This window comes from Amblyomma maculatum, chromosome 1, assembly GCF_055883805.1.
Source record: "Amblyomma maculatum isolate TAMU_Amacu chromosome 1, ASM5588380v1, whole genome shotgun sequence".
Taxonomy (NCBI): domain Eukaryota; kingdom Metazoa; phylum Arthropoda; class Arachnida; order Ixodida; family Ixodidae; genus Amblyomma; species Amblyomma maculatum.
The window spans coordinates 256,479,494-256,502,017 of NC_139344.1; the positions used below are offsets into that span (position 1 = coordinate 256,479,494).

Sequence of the window (22,524 nt, forward strand, 5' to 3'; positions counted from 1 at the left end):
TTCCCCTACAATAATGCCCATGGGAGTCGTAGGTAGTTTTAATAAATAAATAAATAAATAAATAAATAAATAAATAAATAAATAAATAAATAAATAAATAAATTGAGCAGATTGCTTTGTCGTGTAAGACTGCTGACACAGCGAGGCTGTTTGCATTTGGTTCGACTAAGTTATTCATGATTAAACTTCGATACTCGTCATTTGTATCTGTTGTTGGAAGAAAGTGTGCCTTTTGATTTCACTCTACAATAGTATGTGTTAGTCCCCCTACATTAATGCCCATGGGCGTCGTAGGTAGTTTTAATAAATAAATAAATAAATAAATAAATAAATAAATAAATAAATAAATAAATAAATAAATAAATTGAGCAGATTGCTTTGTCGTGTAAGACTGCTGACACAGCGAGGCTGTTTTCATTTGGTACGACTTAGTTATTCATGATTAAACTTCGATACTCGCTATTTCTATCTGTTGGAAGAAAGTGTGCCTTTTGATTTCACTCTACAATCGTATGTGTTAATCCCCCTACAATAATGCCCATGGGCGTCGTAGGTAGTTTAATAAATAAATAAATAAATAAAATTGAGCAGATTGCTTTGTCGTGTAAGACTGCTGACACAGCGAGGCTGTTTGCATTTGATTCGACTAAGTTATTCATGATTAAACTTCGATACTCGCTATTCTATCGGTTGTTGGAAGAAAGTGTGCCTTTTGATTTCACTCTACAATAGTATGTGTTAATCCCCCTACAATAATGCCCATGGGTGTCGTAGGTAGTTGTAATAAATAAATAAAAAAGTAAATTGAGCAGATTGCTTTGTCGTGTAAGACTGCTGACACAGCGAGGCTGTTTGCATTTGGTTCGACTTAGTTATTCATTATTATACTTTTATACTCATCATTTCTATCTGTTGTTGGCAGAAAGTGTGCGTTTTATTTCCTGTAAACCAATTCTAAAGTTTGCTGATACCTGCTTTATTGCGCCTGCTTCTGTATGCTGTGTGGTGCGGCGTTCGAGGAAGCGCCAAACGAAAGGTGCAGCACGGACGTCTGTATCGCACGGCGGTGGGGTCAGCTTCGTATATGCGTGAATCTCGTGGCGACTTCATTGGTCATGACCGGACATGACGTCTGGACCGAATGTGATGTCATGATGACGTCAGTTTCGGTTATGCCTTCGCGTTCGGTCATGGTGACGTCATGCAGATCTGTGCATGGCGTCATGACCGAATGGGGCGTCATGATGATCAGTCCTGATGACTAGAAATGTTCGGATGTAACGTCATGACGTCACATCCTTCGGCTTAAACATCATCGCTGTTCATATCTGTTCTCTTTCTCTCTGTTATTAGTCTATATGAGTGTGAATGAGCTTTTCTGTTCTAATTTTTCTTGGGAGCTAGGGAAAGGGGGATTGTGTGCACAAGTTAAAGAAAAGGTCAATGTTTCTGCGAGTCGCTGGACTACCTTGCAAATGAAATCGCTGCCGCTATGGGACGTGTACCCTTTTCTTTCTAACAAGTTCTGACGGCCAGAAGCTGTGGGAACTGGCGAATCCTCTAATCTCAGCAAGCGACTGCCGTACATCCAGCGCCTACGCAGTTAACTGAACCTATCAGAACTGTAGTCGATTATCCAATGATACAAATTCTTGCTCTGATGCCAGAGAGCCTCGAACTCGCTTTCCTCTTCATGCGCCACTTGCATTCTCAAGCGCTGCATTCGCCTTGCCGCGTTTTTAATGCGATCCACTACCTTCATCAGGCTCCTCAGTTGCTCACACAGTGTACGTCGTCATATTTTATGACATCAACACGGATCCGCTGCTCGATTGTGTTTATAGCAAGTTAAATTCCTCAAAAAAAGCGACAATGAAAGCTGTCAGTCTCTCTGGGCTTCTAGATGATGTTCAGAAGTGCGAGATGCCGGGCTAGTTGGTACTGCATAATGAAATAAAACAGCGCAAGGAACGGGACGAAACACCGTTCCTTGCGCTGTTTTATTTAATTCTAGATGATATCGCTTTGAGTTATTGAGCTTTTGGGATGGCTCCCTAATACCGCAATGCTTTCACACCCCTGTGAGGTACCCCTCGTGTGTACTTCTACTCTCCTGCCCTGTGTGGTTCCCCTGTCCCACGGCCTTAGCTGCTATTTTGCGTCCCCTTCACTTATCAGCGGTTTAACCTGAGACACTGCTATCGTAGCTGTGTTTGTGACTGAATTCGGTCGTCATTGCCGCTTTCCCACAACACTTTATCTCCGTCCTTGAGACCCTGTTCGGCCGTGTCAGCGACCTCATCGTTCGCAGTGACGGTGCGCTCCTTGACGAGCAGCGTAGCTCTCTTGATGCATTTACGGCGGGGATCTGCACTTGCACCGCAAGTTAGGTGTTCGGGCAATGCGCTGACAGCCAAGGTGAAAAGGTGCCCCGCATTATCTTCGTCGTCAAAAAAAATTCGAAACTATTATCTCGAGACAAGTTAGAACGCAATTTTTCGAATGTAATTTTCTGTGAAACAAGGGAATATAATCTCTCCTTCGGGACGCTGAGCACTCTTCTTTCTCGATGACGCTGTCTCTCGTGGTTCTTGACGTGGTTACTTACTTGTATACATATAGCATATGCATATATATAGCACGACACAGTGGTTTGCTTCGAACCAAATACATTTGATTAAAAACAAAAGTATCCTGTGGTGCTTTGGAAACCTGCTCAGAAATCTAACCTTGAGGGAAACGATTGTTCTCCATAAAGCTGGGTGTAGTGGACGCCAGGGTGACCCTTTGCCATTCTCATCTTCTGGGAAGTACCTTGGCCTTTACTTAGATCAACATTTATCATGGGCTACGCATATCGAGCATGTTGTCAATCGTCTTCGAACTGCATCAGCCCATTTGTGCAAGCTAAGGTTCACCTGTCCAATCTGGCATGGTAAAATGGTTTTTAGAGGTTCGGGTGAATTAGTACTGTGGTACGGAGTGACAGTACACTGTATGGCTCTTGCTCAAATTTCAGAATTCTTCAGCTAAATAAATTGCTGCACCGAATCGCAAATAATATTGCGTATGGAGCTGTCCCAGAAAACTTGGATGAGAGTGCTAAACTATTAAATGCAAAAATCTTCCCTACATTAGAACTTTTTTTTTTTTTTTGCTTTTGTAGCGAACACAAGAAACGTTTTTTTCGAATAAATTAAAACTTCCTCAGGAGAAATCTAGAGTGTTTCGCAGAAGCGAACTGTTTAAATCAACAAGGACCTGCCTACTCCAATTATTGAAAAGGATGTCGTGTCTATTCCGTTCCCTATCACTTTAATAGATTGCCGAATGGAACCGTACAGTTGTCGTCTCTTGCTCAAGTTAAACGAGAAGCTAAATATTGGTTGTTTAGCCTAGCAACACAGCGTGCAGTATGAACGTGTTTTTGCCATGTACTGTGTTGTATGTTATGACTTTCTTTTAGTTTATTGTTTTTGCCATGTACTGTATTCTATGGTAGATGTACCTTTGTCGTTTCTTATTGTTTATTTTTGACGTGGAGCACGCGCCCGTCGATTGCCGTGGCTCGCCCAAAAGCGCTCCTGCGCTATTATGTATGTATGTATGTATGTATGTATGTATGTATGTATGTATGTATGTATGTATGTATGTATGTATGTATGTATGTATGTATGTATGTATGTATGTATGTATGTATGTATGTATGTATGTATGTATGTATGTATGTATGTATGTATGTATGTATGTATGTATGTATGTATGTATGTATGTGTGTATGTGTGTATGTGTGTATGTATGTATGTATGTATGTATGTATGTATGTATGTATGTATGTATGTATTGTGAGCACTGTGTGGCGCTTCATCTTCCACACTGCTGAACGTGCTGCTTCATCTTCATCCTGCTCCCTCTTGTAGATACCCATCGTCATCGCGGAGTGTGTTTGGCTGCAGTGTGCGACCAAGGCTTCAGGTCTGTAATAAAGCCTGATTCCCCAAGTCCGACCTTCGCGTTACCTTACACGTGGTGGAGGTGCGCCTTGATTTCCCCGCTGCTTCGTCACCTGCATCCACCTGGAGCTTCGTTCTGGCCGCCGTTTGACCCCGACCACCATCGTCATGACACAAGAGGGCCACTCCGCTATTCCGGCTGCTACCAACTCGACTCCAGCTCCCCTTGCCACTTGGACTGTCAGTAGCCGTCAGCGCGACCCGCAGATGTTCGCCGGTCTCCGCGGCGACGACGCTGATGACTGGCTCGACAGCTACGACCGGGTCAGTGCTTTCAACCGATGGGACGATTCTCTTAAATTAATTAATGTGTCCTTTTATTTGACGGATGTGGCCAAAACGTGGTTTCTAAATCATGAGTCGACGATTCCGGACTGGGCTACCTTTAAACAAAAGTTACGCCAGATTTTCTGCGCTCCTACTGTTCGCACGGAGTCCGCCAAGAAGAAGCTAGAAGCCCGACTTCAGCGGCCTAATGAGACCTACACCTCTTATATAGAAGATGTACTTTCACTTTGTCGGCGCATCAATGACACAATGCCAGAGGCCGAGCGGGTTCGGCACGTCCTTAAAGGTATTGGGCCACTCGCCTACAACGCCCTGGCCGTGCAGAACCCTACCACAATCGATGCCATCATATCCACTTGTCAACGCCTTGACGAACTACAGTCAATACGCCTGCAGCCTGATCCCACTTCATTTGGTTTCACTGCCGAAGCTGACCTCCGTGTGCTTATTCGCGAATTAATTCGTGAAGAGCTCTCGGCTCAAGGTAATCTGTGCCGCCCTGCATCTGAGCCACATAATTCAAGTGCCGGCCTGCGTAGCATTGTTAAAGAAGAGCTGGCCTCAATGAACTATTCCCCGCCAACATCGGTCGCTCCTACCATTTGTCAGGTGCCAACGTACGCCCAGATCACGTCCGTTGGATTCTGCGTTTGCAGGAGTACCACTTTGATGTCATATTCAAATCGGGACGCAAACATCGAGATGCCGATGCTCTTTCCCGCTGCCCGCTATCAGAATCGCCACCTAGTGCTTCCTCGAGCCTTCCTGCGTGCACCCTCGACGTCCCAATGTCGTCCAGAGCCCCAACCTTAACCTGTGCTACTCTTGCCGCTGCTCCAGATCGCTACGCCATTATTTCAAACCAGCGAGCAGATCCCTACTGTATTTCCCTAATCAACCTTCTCACCGGTGCTTCTCACCCTCCTACCGCTAGGATGCGCAGGCAACTCCAAAAGTTCAAACTTGACAACGGCGTGCTCTCCCGTTATATTTATTGCTCCGAAGGCACCCGTTGGGTCCCCGTTATTCCGAGAGCGCTTCGCACCCGTATCCTGGCGGCTTTCCACGATGATGCTACAGCCGGTCACTTAGGCTTTCATAAAACTTACCACCGCGTGAAAGCCCGTTTCTTCTGGCCAGGCCTCGCCTCAAGTGTGGCAAAATACGTCGCCTCTTGTCTGCCATGTCAGCGCCGCAAACGGCCCACTTCTCCTCCTGCTGGCCTACTACAGCCGCTACCTTGCCCTGCTACTCCTTTTGCCGTTGTTGGCATAGACTTATACGGGCCACTTCCATTGTCCGCACGAGGTAATCGCTGGATCGTCACCGCCGTCGACCACCTAACACGCTACGCTGAGACCGCTTCCCTGCCTAATGGCTCAGCACATGAGGTCGCGACCTTCTTTTTGGAATCGCTCGTACTGCGCCATGGGGCCCCTCAAGTGCTTCTCAGCGATCGTGGTCGGACATTTCTGTCGAAGATTGTAGCCGAAGTTATTGAAGCCCCAACCACACATCACAAATTGACCTCCAGCTATCACCCGCAGACCAATGGGTTGACTGAGCGGTTCCACCGCACGCTTTCTGACATGTTGTCTATGTATGTCGACCAGGACCACCGAAACTGGGACATAATACTTCCTTTTGTTACGTTCGCCTACAATACGGCTGTACAGCGGACCACAGGTTACACCCCGTTTTTCCTCGTTTACGGCCGTTCTCCCGCTACCTTTCTTGACGCCTCTTTTCTTTCTACACATGCCAGTTCCTCATCCTCTCTTCCTGACCAGTTCCTTTCCCGAGTGGCCAAATCACGCCGGCTTGCTCGCGTCAACACGGAAGCTAGCCAGGAAGACCGCAAGTACCGCTATGATGCAACCCATCGCCAAGTTTCGTTCCGTCCCGGCGACGAGGTGTTACTTTGGACCCCATTACGCACTCCTGGCCTTTGTGACAAGTTACAGCACCGTTACATTGGTCCTTACACAGTTCTTGCAAAAACCTCCCCGGTCAACTATCGCGTCTCCCCTGTTTACCCTCCTCCGGACTGTCGTTACCGTGGCACTGAAGTTGTCCACGTTTCACGTATGAAACCTTTTGTTCGGCGCATTCCTGCGGACTAATTGCGGCCAGGCTGGCCGCTTGAACTGCGCGGGCGAAATAGTGTGAGCACTGTGTGGCGCTTCATCTTCCACACTGCTGAACGTGCTGCTTCATCTTCATCCTGCTCCCTCTTGTAGATACCCATCGTCATCGCGGAGTGTGTTTGGCTGCAGTGTGCGACCAAGGCTTCAGGTCTGTAATAAAGCCTGATTCCCCAAGTCCGACCTTCGCGTTACCTTACAGTATGTATGTATGTATGTATATGTGTGCGTATGTATGTATGTGTATGTATGTGTGTGTATGTGTGTGTATGTATGTGTGTGTATGTATGTATGTATATGTGTGCGTATGTATGTATGTATGTATGTATGTGTGTGTATGTATGTATGTGTGTATGTATGTGTGTGTGTGCGTGTGTATGTATGTATGTGTATGTATGTGTGTGTATGTATGTATGTGTGTATGTATGTGTGTATGTATGTGTGTATGTATGTGTGTATGTATGTGTGTTTGTGCGTGTGTATGTATGTATGTATGTATGTATGTATGTATGTATGTATGTATGTATGTATGTATGTATGTATGTATGTATGTATGTATGTATGTATGTATGTATGTATGTGTGTATGTATGTGTGTGTGTATATATGTGTGTGTATGTGTGTATGTATGTATATGTGTGTATGTATGCATGTATGTATGTATGTATGTATGTATGTATGTATGTATGTATGTATGTATGTATGTATGTATGTATGTATGTATGTATGTATGTATGTATGTATGTATGTAATTGACGTTGCTTTTATCGAGCCTGTGTACCTAAGGACGCGTGTCCTTCGCGCCGTTTAGCGTTTCCCATGCTATGGCAGGGAAAAGTGCCGATGACCACTGGTGTGTTTGTAAACATGGAAGGTGACAACACCTTATGTGGCGGCGGCGTCTGTGTCAGTATGGGGGGGGGGGGGGGCTAGCAATTGGAGCGGTCCGTCTTTGGTGCCCCTCCGCTGCAGGCTGTTAGGCGACTGTGTTCCAGCGCCAGCGACTTCCTTCGTTGTCGGCGGCCGCAACTCCTCGTGTTTGAGAGAGAAAAAAAAAATCATAAGGGAGCCTACATGTTGCGCCGCGGCCCCTAGTAATTCGTGACATAAGCACGCCGCCAGGGGGCACCACGGCCGCTTTTCGCGAGGGAGTCCAACGAAGCTGCTGAAGTGGCAGCTGTCATGAGCCCCGCCGAGCTGCTCCCGTTCTGTCGCTGGCTTCGGCTGGCAGCTTCTGCCTCGCCCGCGTAGTTTCAGCTTTTACGCGGACGTCGGCGGAAAGAGGAGCGAATCGAAATAAGACGCGTAATAAATCGTGGGCGCTGACGGTGTAGCTAATACCCACACTGCCGCTCCTAGCTCCACACGTACGCGTCCCGGCCTGGCGATTCGTAATATAAATCTGTCGGCTGCCGCACCTGCCAGCAAAATTAATTGAACCTGCTCGGCGCGCTGTGAGCAGCCGTGTGCTGGCTCTTGACCCGTGCGGCTTCATTTCGGTCCTCTCTGTCTCAGCGGCTTTATCGCATCAGCGAAGCGCCCAAAATGTTCTTCCGCCGTCTGTTTTATAACTTGGGAAAATATTTCATTGTGAGATCCCTGTTCCTTTTTTTTTTACCCTTATAATTGTATACGTATTTTTGTCTTCGTCAAACTGTTTTACTTGCTACTTGTCGCTTCACTGTCGTTTCTCCAGCGATGCGTGGTGTACTGCACTCTCTACTTTCAACTAAGCCGCGTTAGGCCTGGGCCTTTTCTCAATATAGAGCGTGAAAAGTCCTCGTGGTGTGCAGAGAGCCCTCACCGGATATCCTTTGTGCGTTTGCCGGGATCGTTCTCTTTTTTTTTTCGTATGTCCTTGCAGCAACGCGATGAAATGTGTTTTTTTTTTCGGTGAGCACTTGTTCATCTGTTCTGCTTAATTCTTGCGAGCCTGCCTAATCTAGTCTCTTCTATCCGAGATGTGAGATGGCAAACGAGGAGCATTAAATTTAGTTTCGCGCTAAAGTTGAAACTGACTTAGTGAGGTGTGTAGTATCTCATATATTAAGGTTGTAGCAAAATTAATGATCCTTTCACTACAGTAATCTGGTAACTTTAAATGAAGATCTAAGCGTCAAACACAACTGCCGTACATAGCTGCTCCGACGTTATATTTTGACGTTATACTTGTCCCCTCTTAATTCCCACATTTTGCCGACAGCGCAGGGCTGCTGACGGGGAAGAAAGCGATCAATATGTTATTGAGTTTATTTCAAGTAAATATGCGCGATGAATGGTGCTTTGAAGTGGGCCAATGTCGAACTTTTATTTCTGTTGTTTTCTATATGCTGGCACTCTTTCCAGAATTATACAAGACAGGCTCGCATTTTGTTACTGCCAGACTCTCAGTTTTCGCACTGCATGTGCACGAGATTTGTTCGCTGGCTGTCCTTCTACAATCGGCCTTCAATTCATGAAACCCGTGTTTCAGAACACTGTTTTTCGGTTGCGTCTATCGTTATTTCGGCGAACGTAGCTGTTTTTTTTTTTTCTCCCCCTTTCGCTAAAGCAAAGACACGTAATGAAACTCGAAGGAGGATCTCTGGCGAACGACACCTCATCTTGCGGAAATTCAAGCGGCACACACCGTTCTGACACCATACGAGAGCGTTGCTCCATTAAGTTTTCACTGGAGAAAAGGCGGAACCTGGCAGCATTGAGTCTTCTGGATCCCTGTGCCGCAATTTCTCCGGCCTTCCTGCCTACCGCGCTGGGCCTCTCGGAGATAAGGTGACACCGGGTCCACCTTCTGTGGACCTTGGATCAGCCAGCTGAGAGCGTCGCTGGTCGCAAGCGGAGTGCAAGCGAGATGACCCGATCTGTGTTTGCCTTGTCTAGTGCATGTCGGGGCTGTGTGAAAGGGGCGATTGATTGAAAGCGCCCGCTGATCGATTCTCTGTCCCCGACGATGCCTCTTGGTGTTGTCTTTTTGCTATCTCGCTTGCCAATTCCTCGAAGGATACCTTTCGTCTCACTCGAAGCGCTCCAATACCGCTTCTCGCTAGACGACGCCTCCGCCTTTCCGCACCTAGTGGGTGACGCGCAGTTGCGAAAAAAGTGGGTTGTTGCAACCGCTCGGCAGCTGTCGAGAGCGCGACCTGAGCGGCTGTCGGCGCTGACTGGTTGCGCTGCGCCGGCTTTCGGCATCGCAGTGACAGGTGTTGGCAGACCAACGTCCATACGGCATTTCAGAGCTTCAGTTTCCAAGAGATCTGCCAAACAGAAGTGTATAGCTAAGCTTCGCTGCCGCGTTTGTTTTTTCTTTTTTTCTGTTTTTTTTTTTTATCATGATTTGGTTGACACCTTTCTGCCTTTGGCATGACTAGTCCATGGGAGACAGGTATGTTAGTTGAATCACTCGGAGAGCTATTTGAACAGAAACAGCAATTCATCAAGGATTTATTTACCCACTTTTAAATTGCACGCGTTAGTTTGGTACGATTGCTTGAGGGCGGAGATAAAGATATTCCTGTTCATTAGTTGGTAGCGGCGCTCCTCGCAAATAGGGAACCTACATGTTGCGCTGCGGAGCCTACGGGAGCCGCTGATTACTGGAGGCATCTCTACATTTTTTTTTTATTTTAGTGACGAGATTTTAAATGGGTTTGGGTTCTTTGTTTATGCGTGGCATACTTAGGTTGAAGGCACCAGAAGGGTCATATCTAAGTAGGGGTCAAATATAAATTATAACATGAACGGCTACATAACGCTCTTTCTGGAATCTTTCAAATATTACCCAGAAATATAATACTTCAAATATATCCTCGAGTAATTCAAAGGCGCAGCTGCTAAAAAAAAAAAAAAAAAGACAGCCGAGAGCTGAATCAAATAGATTTAAAACTGTGCACATGTGGATATTTAGATGAAGTTTTTCAATATCAAGGGATTCTCTTTTTCTCAAACCGTTTTCATGAGTGCTAAATAAAGACATCTCTTTGGTAAAGATTTTTTGGTTAATTGGTGGTGAAACGTGAGGGGTACAGAAAGCGGGAGGACCAAGTCGGAAAACTTAAATGCTGAAGTTTGCGCAAGTTGTACACCATTTCGTAAACGTTGGCTTGCTGCTTATCTGCTAGCAGCGAATTTCAATGTCGCTCATGAGTAGCTCTTCGAGTCCGCGAAGGAGAAAGATGCCTAGGAGTCCACAAAGCATACCGGCGCGGTCCATTCATAACTCAGAATCATGCAGAATCGGAATCGGCCACTGAAACACGCTATCCGGTTTCGTGGAGCAAGAAAACTTGCTCCAGATCGCCGATTAGATTACGCCTTATAAGTTTCGAAAGTTCCGATAGTTGTTACCATTTATTCCTACCAGCGTGATAATGCTACCATTGTTATGGCAAGCAGGACGTGTAACAAATTTTGCACCTGTAATCACAAAAATGAATTATACATCTCGCGCTGCGCAGCAGTTTTTCATCGTGAGTTCGGTCTATTAGTGCTTATTATAAGCGTTCGTTGTTTCGTTTAGTAGTTTAAGAGGTCAGTAATTACAAAAAAATTATACCTGATCTTGCATATGATAAGCTTCATTCTTTCTAAAAGAAAGCAAATATGAGTGAACTGTTAGCGCTATACGCGGCACCTTTCACGCCTATTCTTGATGGCCATATTCCACTGATAATAAGAAAGTTTACAGTGCACAGCTCGTAAAGGGGATGGGGAGGGGATGCGGGCAAGGACAGGGCAAAACGTGCAGCCTATGATTTGTTGCTGCCCTGAGATCGGCGGCAAGATTACAGCCACACGCTTTGTAACTCCGCTTTCTCGTGGCGTATACGCTATTAGTTACTGGTAATACCATGTGTTCATTGGCATCAGGATTCAGTTCATCAGTTTTAAGCCTCATCAGGATGAGCGGGTGATTAATGTGATAGGACGGGCTTCCCTCTTCATCAGCATGTTGCGGACGGTTGCCTCATCACTGTCGGTTACTGGGCTTTGTATTGATCGAGAACGTTAATTAAAATGTTGCATCGGTCGGGCACGTCCTTTGATGTGTAATGAACTACGTCGCAGGGATTACGAACCTTGCTGATAATAATTTCTGTGGGATGCATTTATTCTGAACTTCTAACTGCCTAAAACGTAATGCACGTTGCGCGTCTTATTCCACATAAAAATCTTAATGGCGCTTAAATCTTGTGTTCTATCGAATGATGAGAAACGTCATGAGGCTCTTCCATAGCGGTGTGTTGGCAGGTTAAAAGCAAATCGTTTATTCTGGAATAGCTGGATTAGAGGGATGTAAGTTCCGAGAGCTTAAATTACAGCGATAGACCACTCTGCACGCCACAGTGTTCTCACACCAATGTCCATATATACTCCAAGCCCGACTACGCCGCAAGGATGTGTAGGCCTCCATAAGCGCCCATTCCCCGCCCCTGTTGGTTAACATTTTGGCCGGTCAACGGGTGAATGCAAGAGGATTCGGTTATGGCTGCTACAGCGATGACGAGCTTATAGCACCCCCCCCCCCCCCCGCCCCCAACTACCACCACCAAAGAAAACAAACAAAAACCTGAAACGAATCCAAATAAGTTTAAAGGAGCTAAGAGGCTGACGCAAGGGCACACGAGTCGAGCAGGAAGTCTGATAAATTTTCCCATTTCGCCTACTTCTGAGCGGGGAAGTAAGCTCCTTTCGCGGCGCCCTGCATTGCTGAAATGCGTGTAGCTAGTACATTCATAGCTGTGTCGCAACATGTCACAGGCCGTCTTGGGATGGGTATGCTAATGGCAAATGCCGTCTGCTTCCTGAAGGAGCGGCCTGTAATTAGTTCTCGGGACGCGGGAAACGTGGAACTATTAAAATTTCCTGGAGAGCTTTGGCTTAATGCAGAATTTGGACCTAAATGCCACGTGGTTGTCTGAAAGTATTGAACCTACACGGCTGTTCTACATAATCTCCCTGCACTTCTATGCGCTCTTTCAATGTGTGCGAACAGTTTGTCAAGCCCTTCAATAAGGCTTCTTTTTTGAGTTGCACAATTTAACAACAAAAATAACAACAAATAAGAAACAGCCATGGCTACATCTTCAACTGGAGAATACTTAACTTTCACACTTCATTTTGTGAGGCCGAGAGCTAGTGAGTCCGGCGGTGCGAGGTCGACAATTAAGGAAGTTGCGGAGCAGCTCAATAACAGCCTCTGGTTACTGCCAGTGAGTGGCCTTCTGTGGGCGGGGTGCGCTGTTCTGGAGGAAAATTGCACGCTCCATCTGTCAGAAAGTTTCTTTCCGCTGTTGAACGTGATCTCTTCGTAAAGGGCTGAGTGATAAAGGGCATTCATTACACGCGGCATTCGAAGTAATCGGCCAACAGAATGCCTGAGGGGGTGAGTTTTTTCCCAGATGCTTCTTTTTGAAACTTGTTTGGAGGTGTTGATTTGGAACGTTTCCACTGTTCCGGCTCTTGCGTAGTTTCTGGGTCAGAACAGTTCCCCTAAATTTCATCTTCCGTAACAAACCAGCCCCCCCCCCCCCCAAAAAAAAAAAATATATATATATATCTCCCTGTTCGTGCGGCCGAACTTGAAGCAGCAGTCACCAACCAACATTGCCATTATCAGTGTTGTTTAGTAATGCTTGCGTAAGAGCGCCTTCTGCTGTGTTCTAGCGCTGTACAGTTGTCAGTATATATAGGACCGTGTTCTCCTTGTGTTGTTTCTTGCTTTATCACATGCTGTGTTTCTTTTCCTTTTCTTTTTTTATGCTTGAAGCTTTACTGAAATGACCCTCCTTCAGCTCTGTAGTGTTTTACCTTGTGGGTACGAAATAAATAAATAAATCCTTGTTCCTTTTGCTGTGCTGTAAATTTCATGGCAGCCATCTCGAGGAGGCCTTTCCAATCTGCAGCTCAAGAGTGGACAGTGGCATTGACACATCATTGTGACGTTCCCACTTGTCCATCGCAAGGTCCCTCAACCTTCTTGAATGGCGAGGTCGTGTACTCCGGTCATAGTGAATTTCTTGTTTTTGAACGGCAGGGAACGACAGAGACAGTAGTATGCTATCCTCATTTCACAGTGGCCACCACACTTCTCGGCTTACCACCTCGCAGGATCACACGTTGAGAGCCACACTGCTAAACACGGTCGTTACTCAGACTTGACTGTTTCTGTACGGTTGTCACTCTGACTCCACCTGCCTAAACTGACCGTGCCCAGGCTTTGCATCTGCGCCAGCATGCACATCGATCCTTTTTCGTATGCCCCATAGTCATACATGCGCTCTCCACGCTACTATTGGCGCCTCCTTTCCAGTAGCGGATGTGGCTGACCCGGGCGGATCACGTCAGCCATCTGGCGCCAGTCAGCTTACCGAAAGAACATAAGGTCTTCATTTGACCTTCAATATTTTTTTTCCTCTTCTCGGCTACTAACTGCGACGTAAAGTGTCACTGTTTCTCATCGTTTCCTGGAGATTTCGCTTCGCGTTAACTCCTTCAACAAAGGATAATTTTTAACATCGCAAGCCTCTTAAAGGGCAACTCCGGAGGTTTTTTTCACATTTGGATATTCTAGTAAACATTTTACTGTAGTTCCTCCTCTCCGTCCTGACGCATGCAAAATTTGGGCGCCGTACGATAATCCGTTCACGTGCAACACGGCTTTAAAATATGCCGTTTTCATGGCTTAAGTTGAGAGTATTTCTGCGGGAAACTGAGTTTATGACGTCACAAACAGTATACCGGCGTTACTGTCCACTTCCAGCGTGATTATGAAATTGTGAGGCTTGTATTGAACTACCTCAGACATTTTATGCAGTGCGTCATGATTTCCATACTTTATTTTCCCCATCCAACGCACGTACGAGTGTATTTCTAATACTGAGTGTGACGTCACCATTTCGTCTACACAGACGGCGTTTCTGGCCGTGACAGCAGTTTCGGTTTCGATTTGCTGTTTTTTATCTTTAAAAATGCTTGTAGTTGTAATTTCGAAAAACGGTTTTTTGTGTTGGTGTCAGGACGTGCCGAGGAATGTAATTCAACCAAAAACACAAAATGATGAAAAAACCACCGCAGTTGCCCTTTAAGGCATGGTTTGCTCTCCTCATTGACTGATGATGCGGGTGTGAAGCAAATTATGTCCGTTATTGAAAGCACGAGAACGTGGGGCGGCTACAGGGTGCGTGAGGGTGTGAACGTCCGCCCATTGTGTGCACTTCCAATGCAATGGAAGTGTGGCAGAAGTGTGATAAAATGACAGGTGTTAGTACTTAAGCCCCGAGATATCTGTCTCGGTGAGCTGCTGCAATCTCAGCCTCCTTGAGCGGTGCGCGCCGTTTTTTATAGGGAGCGGAAAAAACCTCCCAGAACAACGGCTGCTTTTCAGAAAGCACCATGGTGATTCTTTCTGCGCGGTTCCAGCTTCTTAACGGGAACTTAGTAATGAACTGTAATTGAATAATCAGCAGAGTACGTGCATTCATGCGCCTTCCCACCCACTTAAACATATGCGTGCACCTGTTAGCATGTAGATTTCCTGCCGCTTACAGAAGTGTCTTGCAAGGGTTTTATCCGCTGGTCTGTGGCCTTCTTTCCCTGAGTGCCTACTCGGTTGCGTTCTGAAGAGAGAAGATTGCACAATGCTTCGTCATGGCGGGGTATCGGCATGGAGGCGTTCAACTTTCACTTTCCGCGCTCTTAGCACCGGTGGTACGCACGATTTGTGCCTTTAATTTTTGCGCGATGCGTAATCATTAGCATTTTTTTTCTTGTCATCTTTTATATTCCACGATACATCACTAGTGCAGAAAGACTCCTTCCATGGAACTCGCTGTACTTCCTGTCCTGTCATATTTGCCAGGTTACAACTCAATACATGTCCCTTGGTTGAACGCAGCACTGTAGTATATGGTTTGTAAGCTGCACGCTTGCCAGTCTCAAGAAAATTCCAGTAAGACTGGCAAATCAGGGAAGGCGTGTGTTGCTGAGGGAGTCGCATATTATGTTTATTGCTTCCTTGGCATCCACCTGAAGCTTCTCGCGATTGTATAAATGACTGCCCTGCTTTGAAAACAGATGGAGCCGTGGGCTCCGCTTCGAGGCATGGTCGCACGGGGCTCTGATTGGGACGCGGTATGAAAGTGTATGGTTGGATTTTGTAGCCAATGACAAGAGTAGGCATACATGGGAGGGAAGGCACAGGAAGAATTCCTTGCAGAACACTGAGGAAAAGAACAAGGGTGGAGGGAAGCCTCAGCCCTCTTATAGCCAGTGTTCCGACAAAAGTACTAATCCAGGTGAAGACAAGTCTTCTTGGCGAAACGCCTTGCGGACTGAGGCTTTCCCTCAACCTTTCTCCATCTTGCTTTATGTTCGACAATATTAGGCATGGTTATGTGCAGCCTTGTGTCTGATTTAAGGATGCATGTAATGTTCTACACGTTTAAGCTGGTTACGTTGAAAACGTTTTCCTTCTTAATTGAGGGCGCAGTGCATTTGTGGTCAGGTATAGAAAAGACAGGATTAGATTAGTGCTCACAGTGCCAGTTCTTAATATCGTATCCAGCCTCTTATTTGCTGCCACTTGGCCAGAGGGAACGGAGTGTGTCACGCCATAGAGACACAATTTTACGGATTTAGGGTGCTGCCTATATACTCTCCACGGGGCTGAAGGAACTTGTAAGGAGGCACAGTGCTTTTAATTTCTTTTTACGGTTAATGATTCCCTAATAGAATAACATCATGGCAGTGATACAAGCTATACTTCAAGGTGCTACCCAGCGAATGGGATCTCACTAATGAGTAATCGGGTTGAGGGCTGCCTTGTTCGCGCCTTGAGACGTCCGGAACTTCCACGGATTCTGAGGCAAGATTAACTGAATTTATCATCAGTATCTGTGTGTAAAGTCGGCTCGTGTTTGGCCTATGTCTTGTGGCTTGTATCGATGATTTAGGCCGCCTAATATACAACAACTAGTTCCCCATAAAAAAAAAAAGTAATAAAATTTCCACAAATAAAGGCGTTAGGCAAGGAGAGACGATCTCTCCGGTATTATTTACCGCTTGATTTGAGGAAGTATTCAGAGACTTGGAATGGGAGCAGTTAGGGATAAGAGTAAATGGAGAATACCTCAGTAATCTGCGATTCGCTGATGACGTTGCTTTGCAAAGTAACACAGGGGGCGGACTGCAAATGATCAATGACCTGGACAATAAAAGCAGAAAGGTAGGCCTAAAATTATTATGCACAAGACTGAGGTAATGTTGAACAGCCTCGGAAAAGAACAGCAGTGTAGAATAGACAAGCGAAACACTGGAAGTGGTAGGCGGACATGTCTACTTAGGACAGGTATAACCGCAGATTTGGACCATGAAATGGAAAGAACAAGGAGAATAAGATTAGAAGGAGCGGGTTTGGCAAGTACTCGGAGATAATAACTAGCAGCTTGCCGTCATAGCTCAAGAGAAAAAGCATGTAGCAGTTGCATCTTACCGGTGCTCACCTGGGGATGAAACGTGGAGGCTAATGAAACGGCTTCTACTTAAGTGGAGGGCAGCGCATGTTATGGGACGAGATATGGAACGAAAAGTAGACGTTGTAACGTTGAAAGATAGAAAGCGTGTAGAGTGTGTCAGTGAAGTAACTCAAGTTAATGCATTCTGGTGAAAATTAAGAAGAAGAAATGGGCTAGGGCGGTGCATCTAGTGCGAAGAGAGGATAATCGATGGTCACTAAGAATAACAAATTGGATTCCAAGGGAAGGAGAGCGTAGCAGAAGGCGGCAGAAAGTTAGGGGATCGGATGAGGTTAAGAAGTTCGCAAGGGTCAAGTGGATGACTCTAGCACAGGAGCGGCATAATTAGAGGAGTATGGGAGAGGCCTTCGACCTGCAGTGGGCATAGTGCAGCAGCTGATGATGATGATGATGAATATACTCGCGACGACTTCACGCCTTCGTACGTACCAACAGCCTTGGGAGCGGGGTCTCCGAATATTTCATGTGTGGTAGATGTATACACTTGTAAGCCACAAAACCCATTTATTACAACACCACGTCATTTGCGCTCGTCAAGGAGGCTTTCTGTAAACGCCACACTATACTTTTCCCTGAAGGTTCATGCGATGGACAGTGAAACGTTCTCAGACACTGGGAGGTCACCGCCTATGCATCATGGCTCTTATGACCTTTCTGAAGGTCCTGAAGCTCAATCCGACTACGTAAACAGCTCCGTAGGGGCGTCCCAGTTTGCACTCCGGCCTAAAATCTCCAGCAGTCACTAACGCACACCTCTTTTTCTGCTTGTCTTTAAGGCGTCGCTAAGGCGGAACTTACGTCAGCGCCTTCCGTAATGGGACAAATCCTCGTAATGTTACAGCCAACTCTCACCACCTTCTGGAGGACAAACTACAATGGAAGGTTAATGGCCATTCCTCCTCGCCTTCCTTGCTCACTGTCGTGGTCAGTGAATCGAGCTTAATCGTACGCGCGCAAAGTCCCGCGTTACTCCGTTGAAGGTGCGCCAAGTTCAAGTTGCTGACTGAATGTCCGCCTTCCGCGCGCTCTTCTCCGAGGCAACGGGTCGCGTGATAAGCGAAAAGGAATTTATTTCTCACGTGGCTGCCTAGATTGCCACCTTTGTTCGGCTGTGCGTGGGAGCCGAGCAGAATGTTTTCAGGAGCTTCCACTGAAGAACCGGCGCGAGTGGTCTTTGTTCGGCGCTTATGAGTGCAGATACAACGGAGGTTGTTTGCTGTACATATTTTGAACGCCCAGCGTGGAAGTCTTTTTCTCTTTGTTTCGCATAACAATTTTATCTAACTTGTCGTTGCTATATGTTTGTGATTTTTGATGCCCCATTTTAGTTGTTCTAAATCTGGTTAGCTATACCAATAAAATTAAGAGGTCTGAACGCTGCTGCCAAAAGCCGAAGTAACGCATTGCAGGCATACTGGCTTTCCATTTATGTTTCTCGTATTTATTCGTAAGGTAGGGCTGCGTCGCTATTACTAGAAATCCTACGGCGTGATTGCAATTGACGTGTACATATTTTTGCCGATATGTGCCTTTTGGCAGCACCTACTGGCAGTGTAACTATGACAGATGCACGAGATGCAATAACATGCGTTATCCGCAAATTGCAAAACAAAAAAGATGAAAAAAAAAACAAACAAAGCTGTCAATGCAGCCGGTTATAGAGCGCCAATAAGCGAGATTCGATCTGTAGTGCTCGTGTTATGACAGTGTGCCAGCTTATTTTTGTTTGCATGTGCTGATTTACCGCGCTTCTATTTTTTTCTTAGCCACTGCAATGCCACTGCTAGGATGGCGTCGTGATGTGAACTTCGCGGAAAACAAAGTTGTTAAAACTACTTTTTTGAACATATACATATCATTTCCCCTAGAGGAAACGTTATTTGTCATTTCGAGCTCTTTCCTCTCTCTTCCATTTCAGGCGGTAAGGGTACCACAAAATCATCTAATAATTACCGCTTGTCTACGTATGCGGGCGGCTGATAGCAAAACGAGTCCTCTGTTTCTTGGCCTAACTTTTTCTTATGGCGCCTGCTGATGTTGCCGCTAATTGTTTTTATAAAAATCAAAAAGATTTGCTAGGTGTCCGCATGCGGTTCATATTAAGCGTAGCCGTGCTGTCGTGTTCTTTAAATCACGACAGTTGGTTGGTTGAAAAGTCACGTTGCCTTTGAATCGGCTGAAAAACGAACGAAAGAATTCATCAAATTGACTACCTGACGATTGTAAACAGGTGGAGCAGTCGCAACCGCCTATAGGTGACTGTCTTTTGCGCCTAACCGGTAGTTTCGACCATCGTGTTATTAAGGTAAGATCAGTACGTGGTCTTTGATTGTTCCCTGCATGGCCGTTTGTTGGCGGAAAGCATCTCGAACGTGTTCGCGGTGCGTTAACAAAAAAAAAAAAAAAAAAAAACAAAAAAAAAACGCACCTTTGCGCGGAGTATTTGCTTTCGTGTGAGGAAGAAGGCGCAAGCAGTGGAAATAAAGGCCGCCCAGCAAGTTGCTTACAGAGAGTCGTTTCGATGTTGACCGAAAGGAGGCTTGTAAGGTGAGCACTTCCTTGCGAAAGTCTTGAGCAACGCCCTTATCTCGCGTGGGTATGCAAAGTCGGCTGAATTTACGGCTGACACGGTCAACCAACCTCGGATGTCGCTGAGGCTATGCGCATTAAATCCGTGACCACAAAGGATAGAGGATATTGCGGGTCGGGAATCCGTTCTGCTTTCGAGCATACCGCAGAAACTGCACAGCTAGCCGCACCAGCATGCGTTTTGAACGATATAAATGCCTCGCTGGCGGTTGGGACTTGTGGCTCGTTGCTCCTCGGCTCGGCTACGAGTTTGCTGAAGTGGCCGCATCTCGCGCGTCTCAACTGTGTCACTTTTCTGTGGGGAAAGACTAGAGTTGAGCGAACAGAATTAGCACGGCAGGAGTTGGTGACATTCGCTTGGGTGAAAACGAGCAAAAATTAAAAGTGGTATTAACTTTTTTTTTCGGTTACAGTTTGGTACAAGCGCTTGACATGCGTTCACTTGGGCTCGGTTGCTGCCATGTGTAGCGCCGCTCTTTGAACACGCTTTCCAAACAGGATGGTCCTTTCGGTGCAGCGTCCAGCTGCTCTGCCGTATATAAATGTTTCCGCCGCCCAGATACGAGCAACGTGCATCTGTCTGCTCCGCCGTTACATTGTATGGCGGTGACATGCCGTAATACGCGACGCGGAGCAAAAAGTTCGGGTCCACGCGGGCCGTCCACTGGCTGTAGCATTTTACTGCTGAACAAAAGGTTGTGGTTTCGGACCAGACCGCGTATTAATTATTTCTCATGAAGAAAGCTGCGGAGACTTTCGTGCGCTAGGATTACCCAATGTTAAATAAAAAATTCGGGCAAGCAAAATTAACCCGTCGTTTAATTATTCTCCGCATCGGAACAGCCGCTTATTTGATTCTGCCAGGTGAAAGTCTGTTAAGAAGCATCATCGGCAACTTCTTGATATGACCAAGCACGATGAGAATTGGATAGACGGCACGCTCTCCAGCAGACGGCACGCAAGGTTCTCTCCAGCAGACTTTGTTTCGTCTTGAGTGACTGTGTTCGTCCTTATTTGAACAGTATTTTTGCTTACTTTCATACTTCAAAAGGGCGGTTTGTGGATCTAGCCGGTTCATGCTGTACAGGCAAAGGTATACAGTGCAACTCAGGCAGGACGAAGGGAGTAGCACCGCCTTATTTTTGTATCCCTTTCGTCCTGCCTCAATAAGCGCCGAGCCTCTACCTTTTCAATATCGCTATGTAGCCATTGCACCGAGCTATTCGGCCTTTCTCAACAAAGTATTATCTCGTTCTCAACGTGTTTTGACTAATCCCATAGAAGAGATTTTAACCAGCTTGGAAGATGCCGACAAATTAAACAAGGTTATTCTGAAACTCGGTTCGAGGTAATGTGCGGTGAAGTGCAAGCGCAAGGGTCGCAGTGCTTCATATAAGCGTTAGAGCACAAGCTCCATTCGTAAACCACGGAGCTAACGAGATGGCAATGGAAGTTCAAGTCATCTGCAGCTGTTTTAGGGACGGGAGAGCCTGTGCCAGCTTACACCCACGATTTCAGTTTTCTTCTAAGGGTATTTGTATTGTTTACGCGGAAGAATTGAAGCACGGGCAACTCTGTTGAGGGAAAATGAAGAAGGCTTGCTGTATCATTTCTCCGTGCTCGCCACACGTGCACACAACAGTCCGGCGAGCAGTGGAGCATGCAACGCTTAGGGAGAACTTTTTGCAAAATCCCACAAAGAGAGTTTTAACATAACGTATGCCGCTTAGCGTTGCCACTTACCGCCACCAACTGCCGCCCGGCTTACAAATTTAAGCAAATATGTGTATATTACAGATCCACGCACCAAACTCTTCCCACCCCGTGCAAAGGGCTGGGGAAGGCTAACGAGCGGGTGCTCCTGCGCCTGCTCACCAATACAACATTTTGCCCGGCTACTCTTTGATCCACAGTTTGACGGACTGTGCTCGCACTGTGGGGAGGTGTCTGACACCTACCACATGGTGTGGGCCTGCCAAAAAACTCATCTTTGCCCTCTATCCCCAATCCCACCCGTGAGAACTGGGTGGCGACCCTGTCCGGCTGCTGCACCCTAGAGGCCTAAAAGGTCTTAACGCAGCGCGCCCGGGCTGCGGCAAACGCTAATGTAGTGCCTGTCTAGGCCTCCCACCTAGTGTCTATACCGCTCTGTACATATAACAATAAACGTTTTTACTAACACCACCACCACCACCACCAGCGGGCATGCGCAGATGGACCCGACGCGGCAAACGGTGTGCTAAAGTTCAATTACACCTGCTGAGCCAAAATGGCACTGCTACGCGAGTGGAGAGGAGGGGTTCTGCCAATATAATGCTAACCGAGGAACAGTTAGCCCGTGATTCGAGGACAGTCCATGCAGCAGCAACTGCACGCTGCGCTCTCCAACGCAGCAAATGCGCAACGACGCTTGCTCGCGATGCGTTCGTGACGTCACTGTGAGCGCGCTCACCAATCGCGCCGAAGCACGCGACTGTGCGGGCGCCGGCTGGCCACTGATCTCGACTGAGAGAGAGTTTACGCAGAATCCATCCCTTGTCGCCGCTCCATTGAGAGCCACGAAGAGGAGTGTGTGAGGCCCGGGAAAACGTGACTCGATAAGCGTCGCCGAGCGCGCCAGCACGCGGATAGCGGACCCAATAAAGCCGTCGCTCGACTGCCCGTCGTGGTTGTGGTCGCGTGCTCGTTCGTCCCGACCCCCCTGGTCTTCCGTGCCATGCCTGCACCCCGGAGGAGCTTCGTAGTTAGGAACCTCCTGCGCCAGGTGAGCTCTAACACGTGCATGCTACTACTTCTTGCCTGTCCATGCATCCTTCACGTGCTAGGTTCGCGCAACGCGCTGCGCACATGTAGTGCTTGCTTGCGCTCGGTGATTATTTGCTCCTGTAATTACGCAGAGACATCTGTTGCCATCTTCGTGCATTGATATGCGATGTTTTCTGCTGAGGATTTTATAGCA

General features: G+C 46.7%; 1 protein-coding gene across 2 annotated transcripts in view; it reads left to right on the top strand.

Moving 5' to 3' along the window:
- Nucleotides 1-22,524, top strand: part of LOC146206290 (ADP-ribosylhydrolase ARH3-like) — a 98,588-nt gene that overhangs the window by 59,251 nt on the left and 16,813 nt on the right. The window contains exon 1 of one of the 2 annotated variants that reach the window (XM_084590916.1): nucleotides 22,179-22,329. The exons of the other annotated variant lie outside the window; for it this stretch is intronic. Within the exon in view, the coding sequence (XP_084447042.1) occupies nucleotides 22,282-22,329 (48 nt within the window). The 5' untranslated portion in view covers nucleotides 22,179-22,281. Of the gene's footprint in view, nucleotides 1-22,178; nucleotides 22,330-22,524 lie in introns of those variants that run through there. 2 annotated transcript variants of the gene reach the window in all.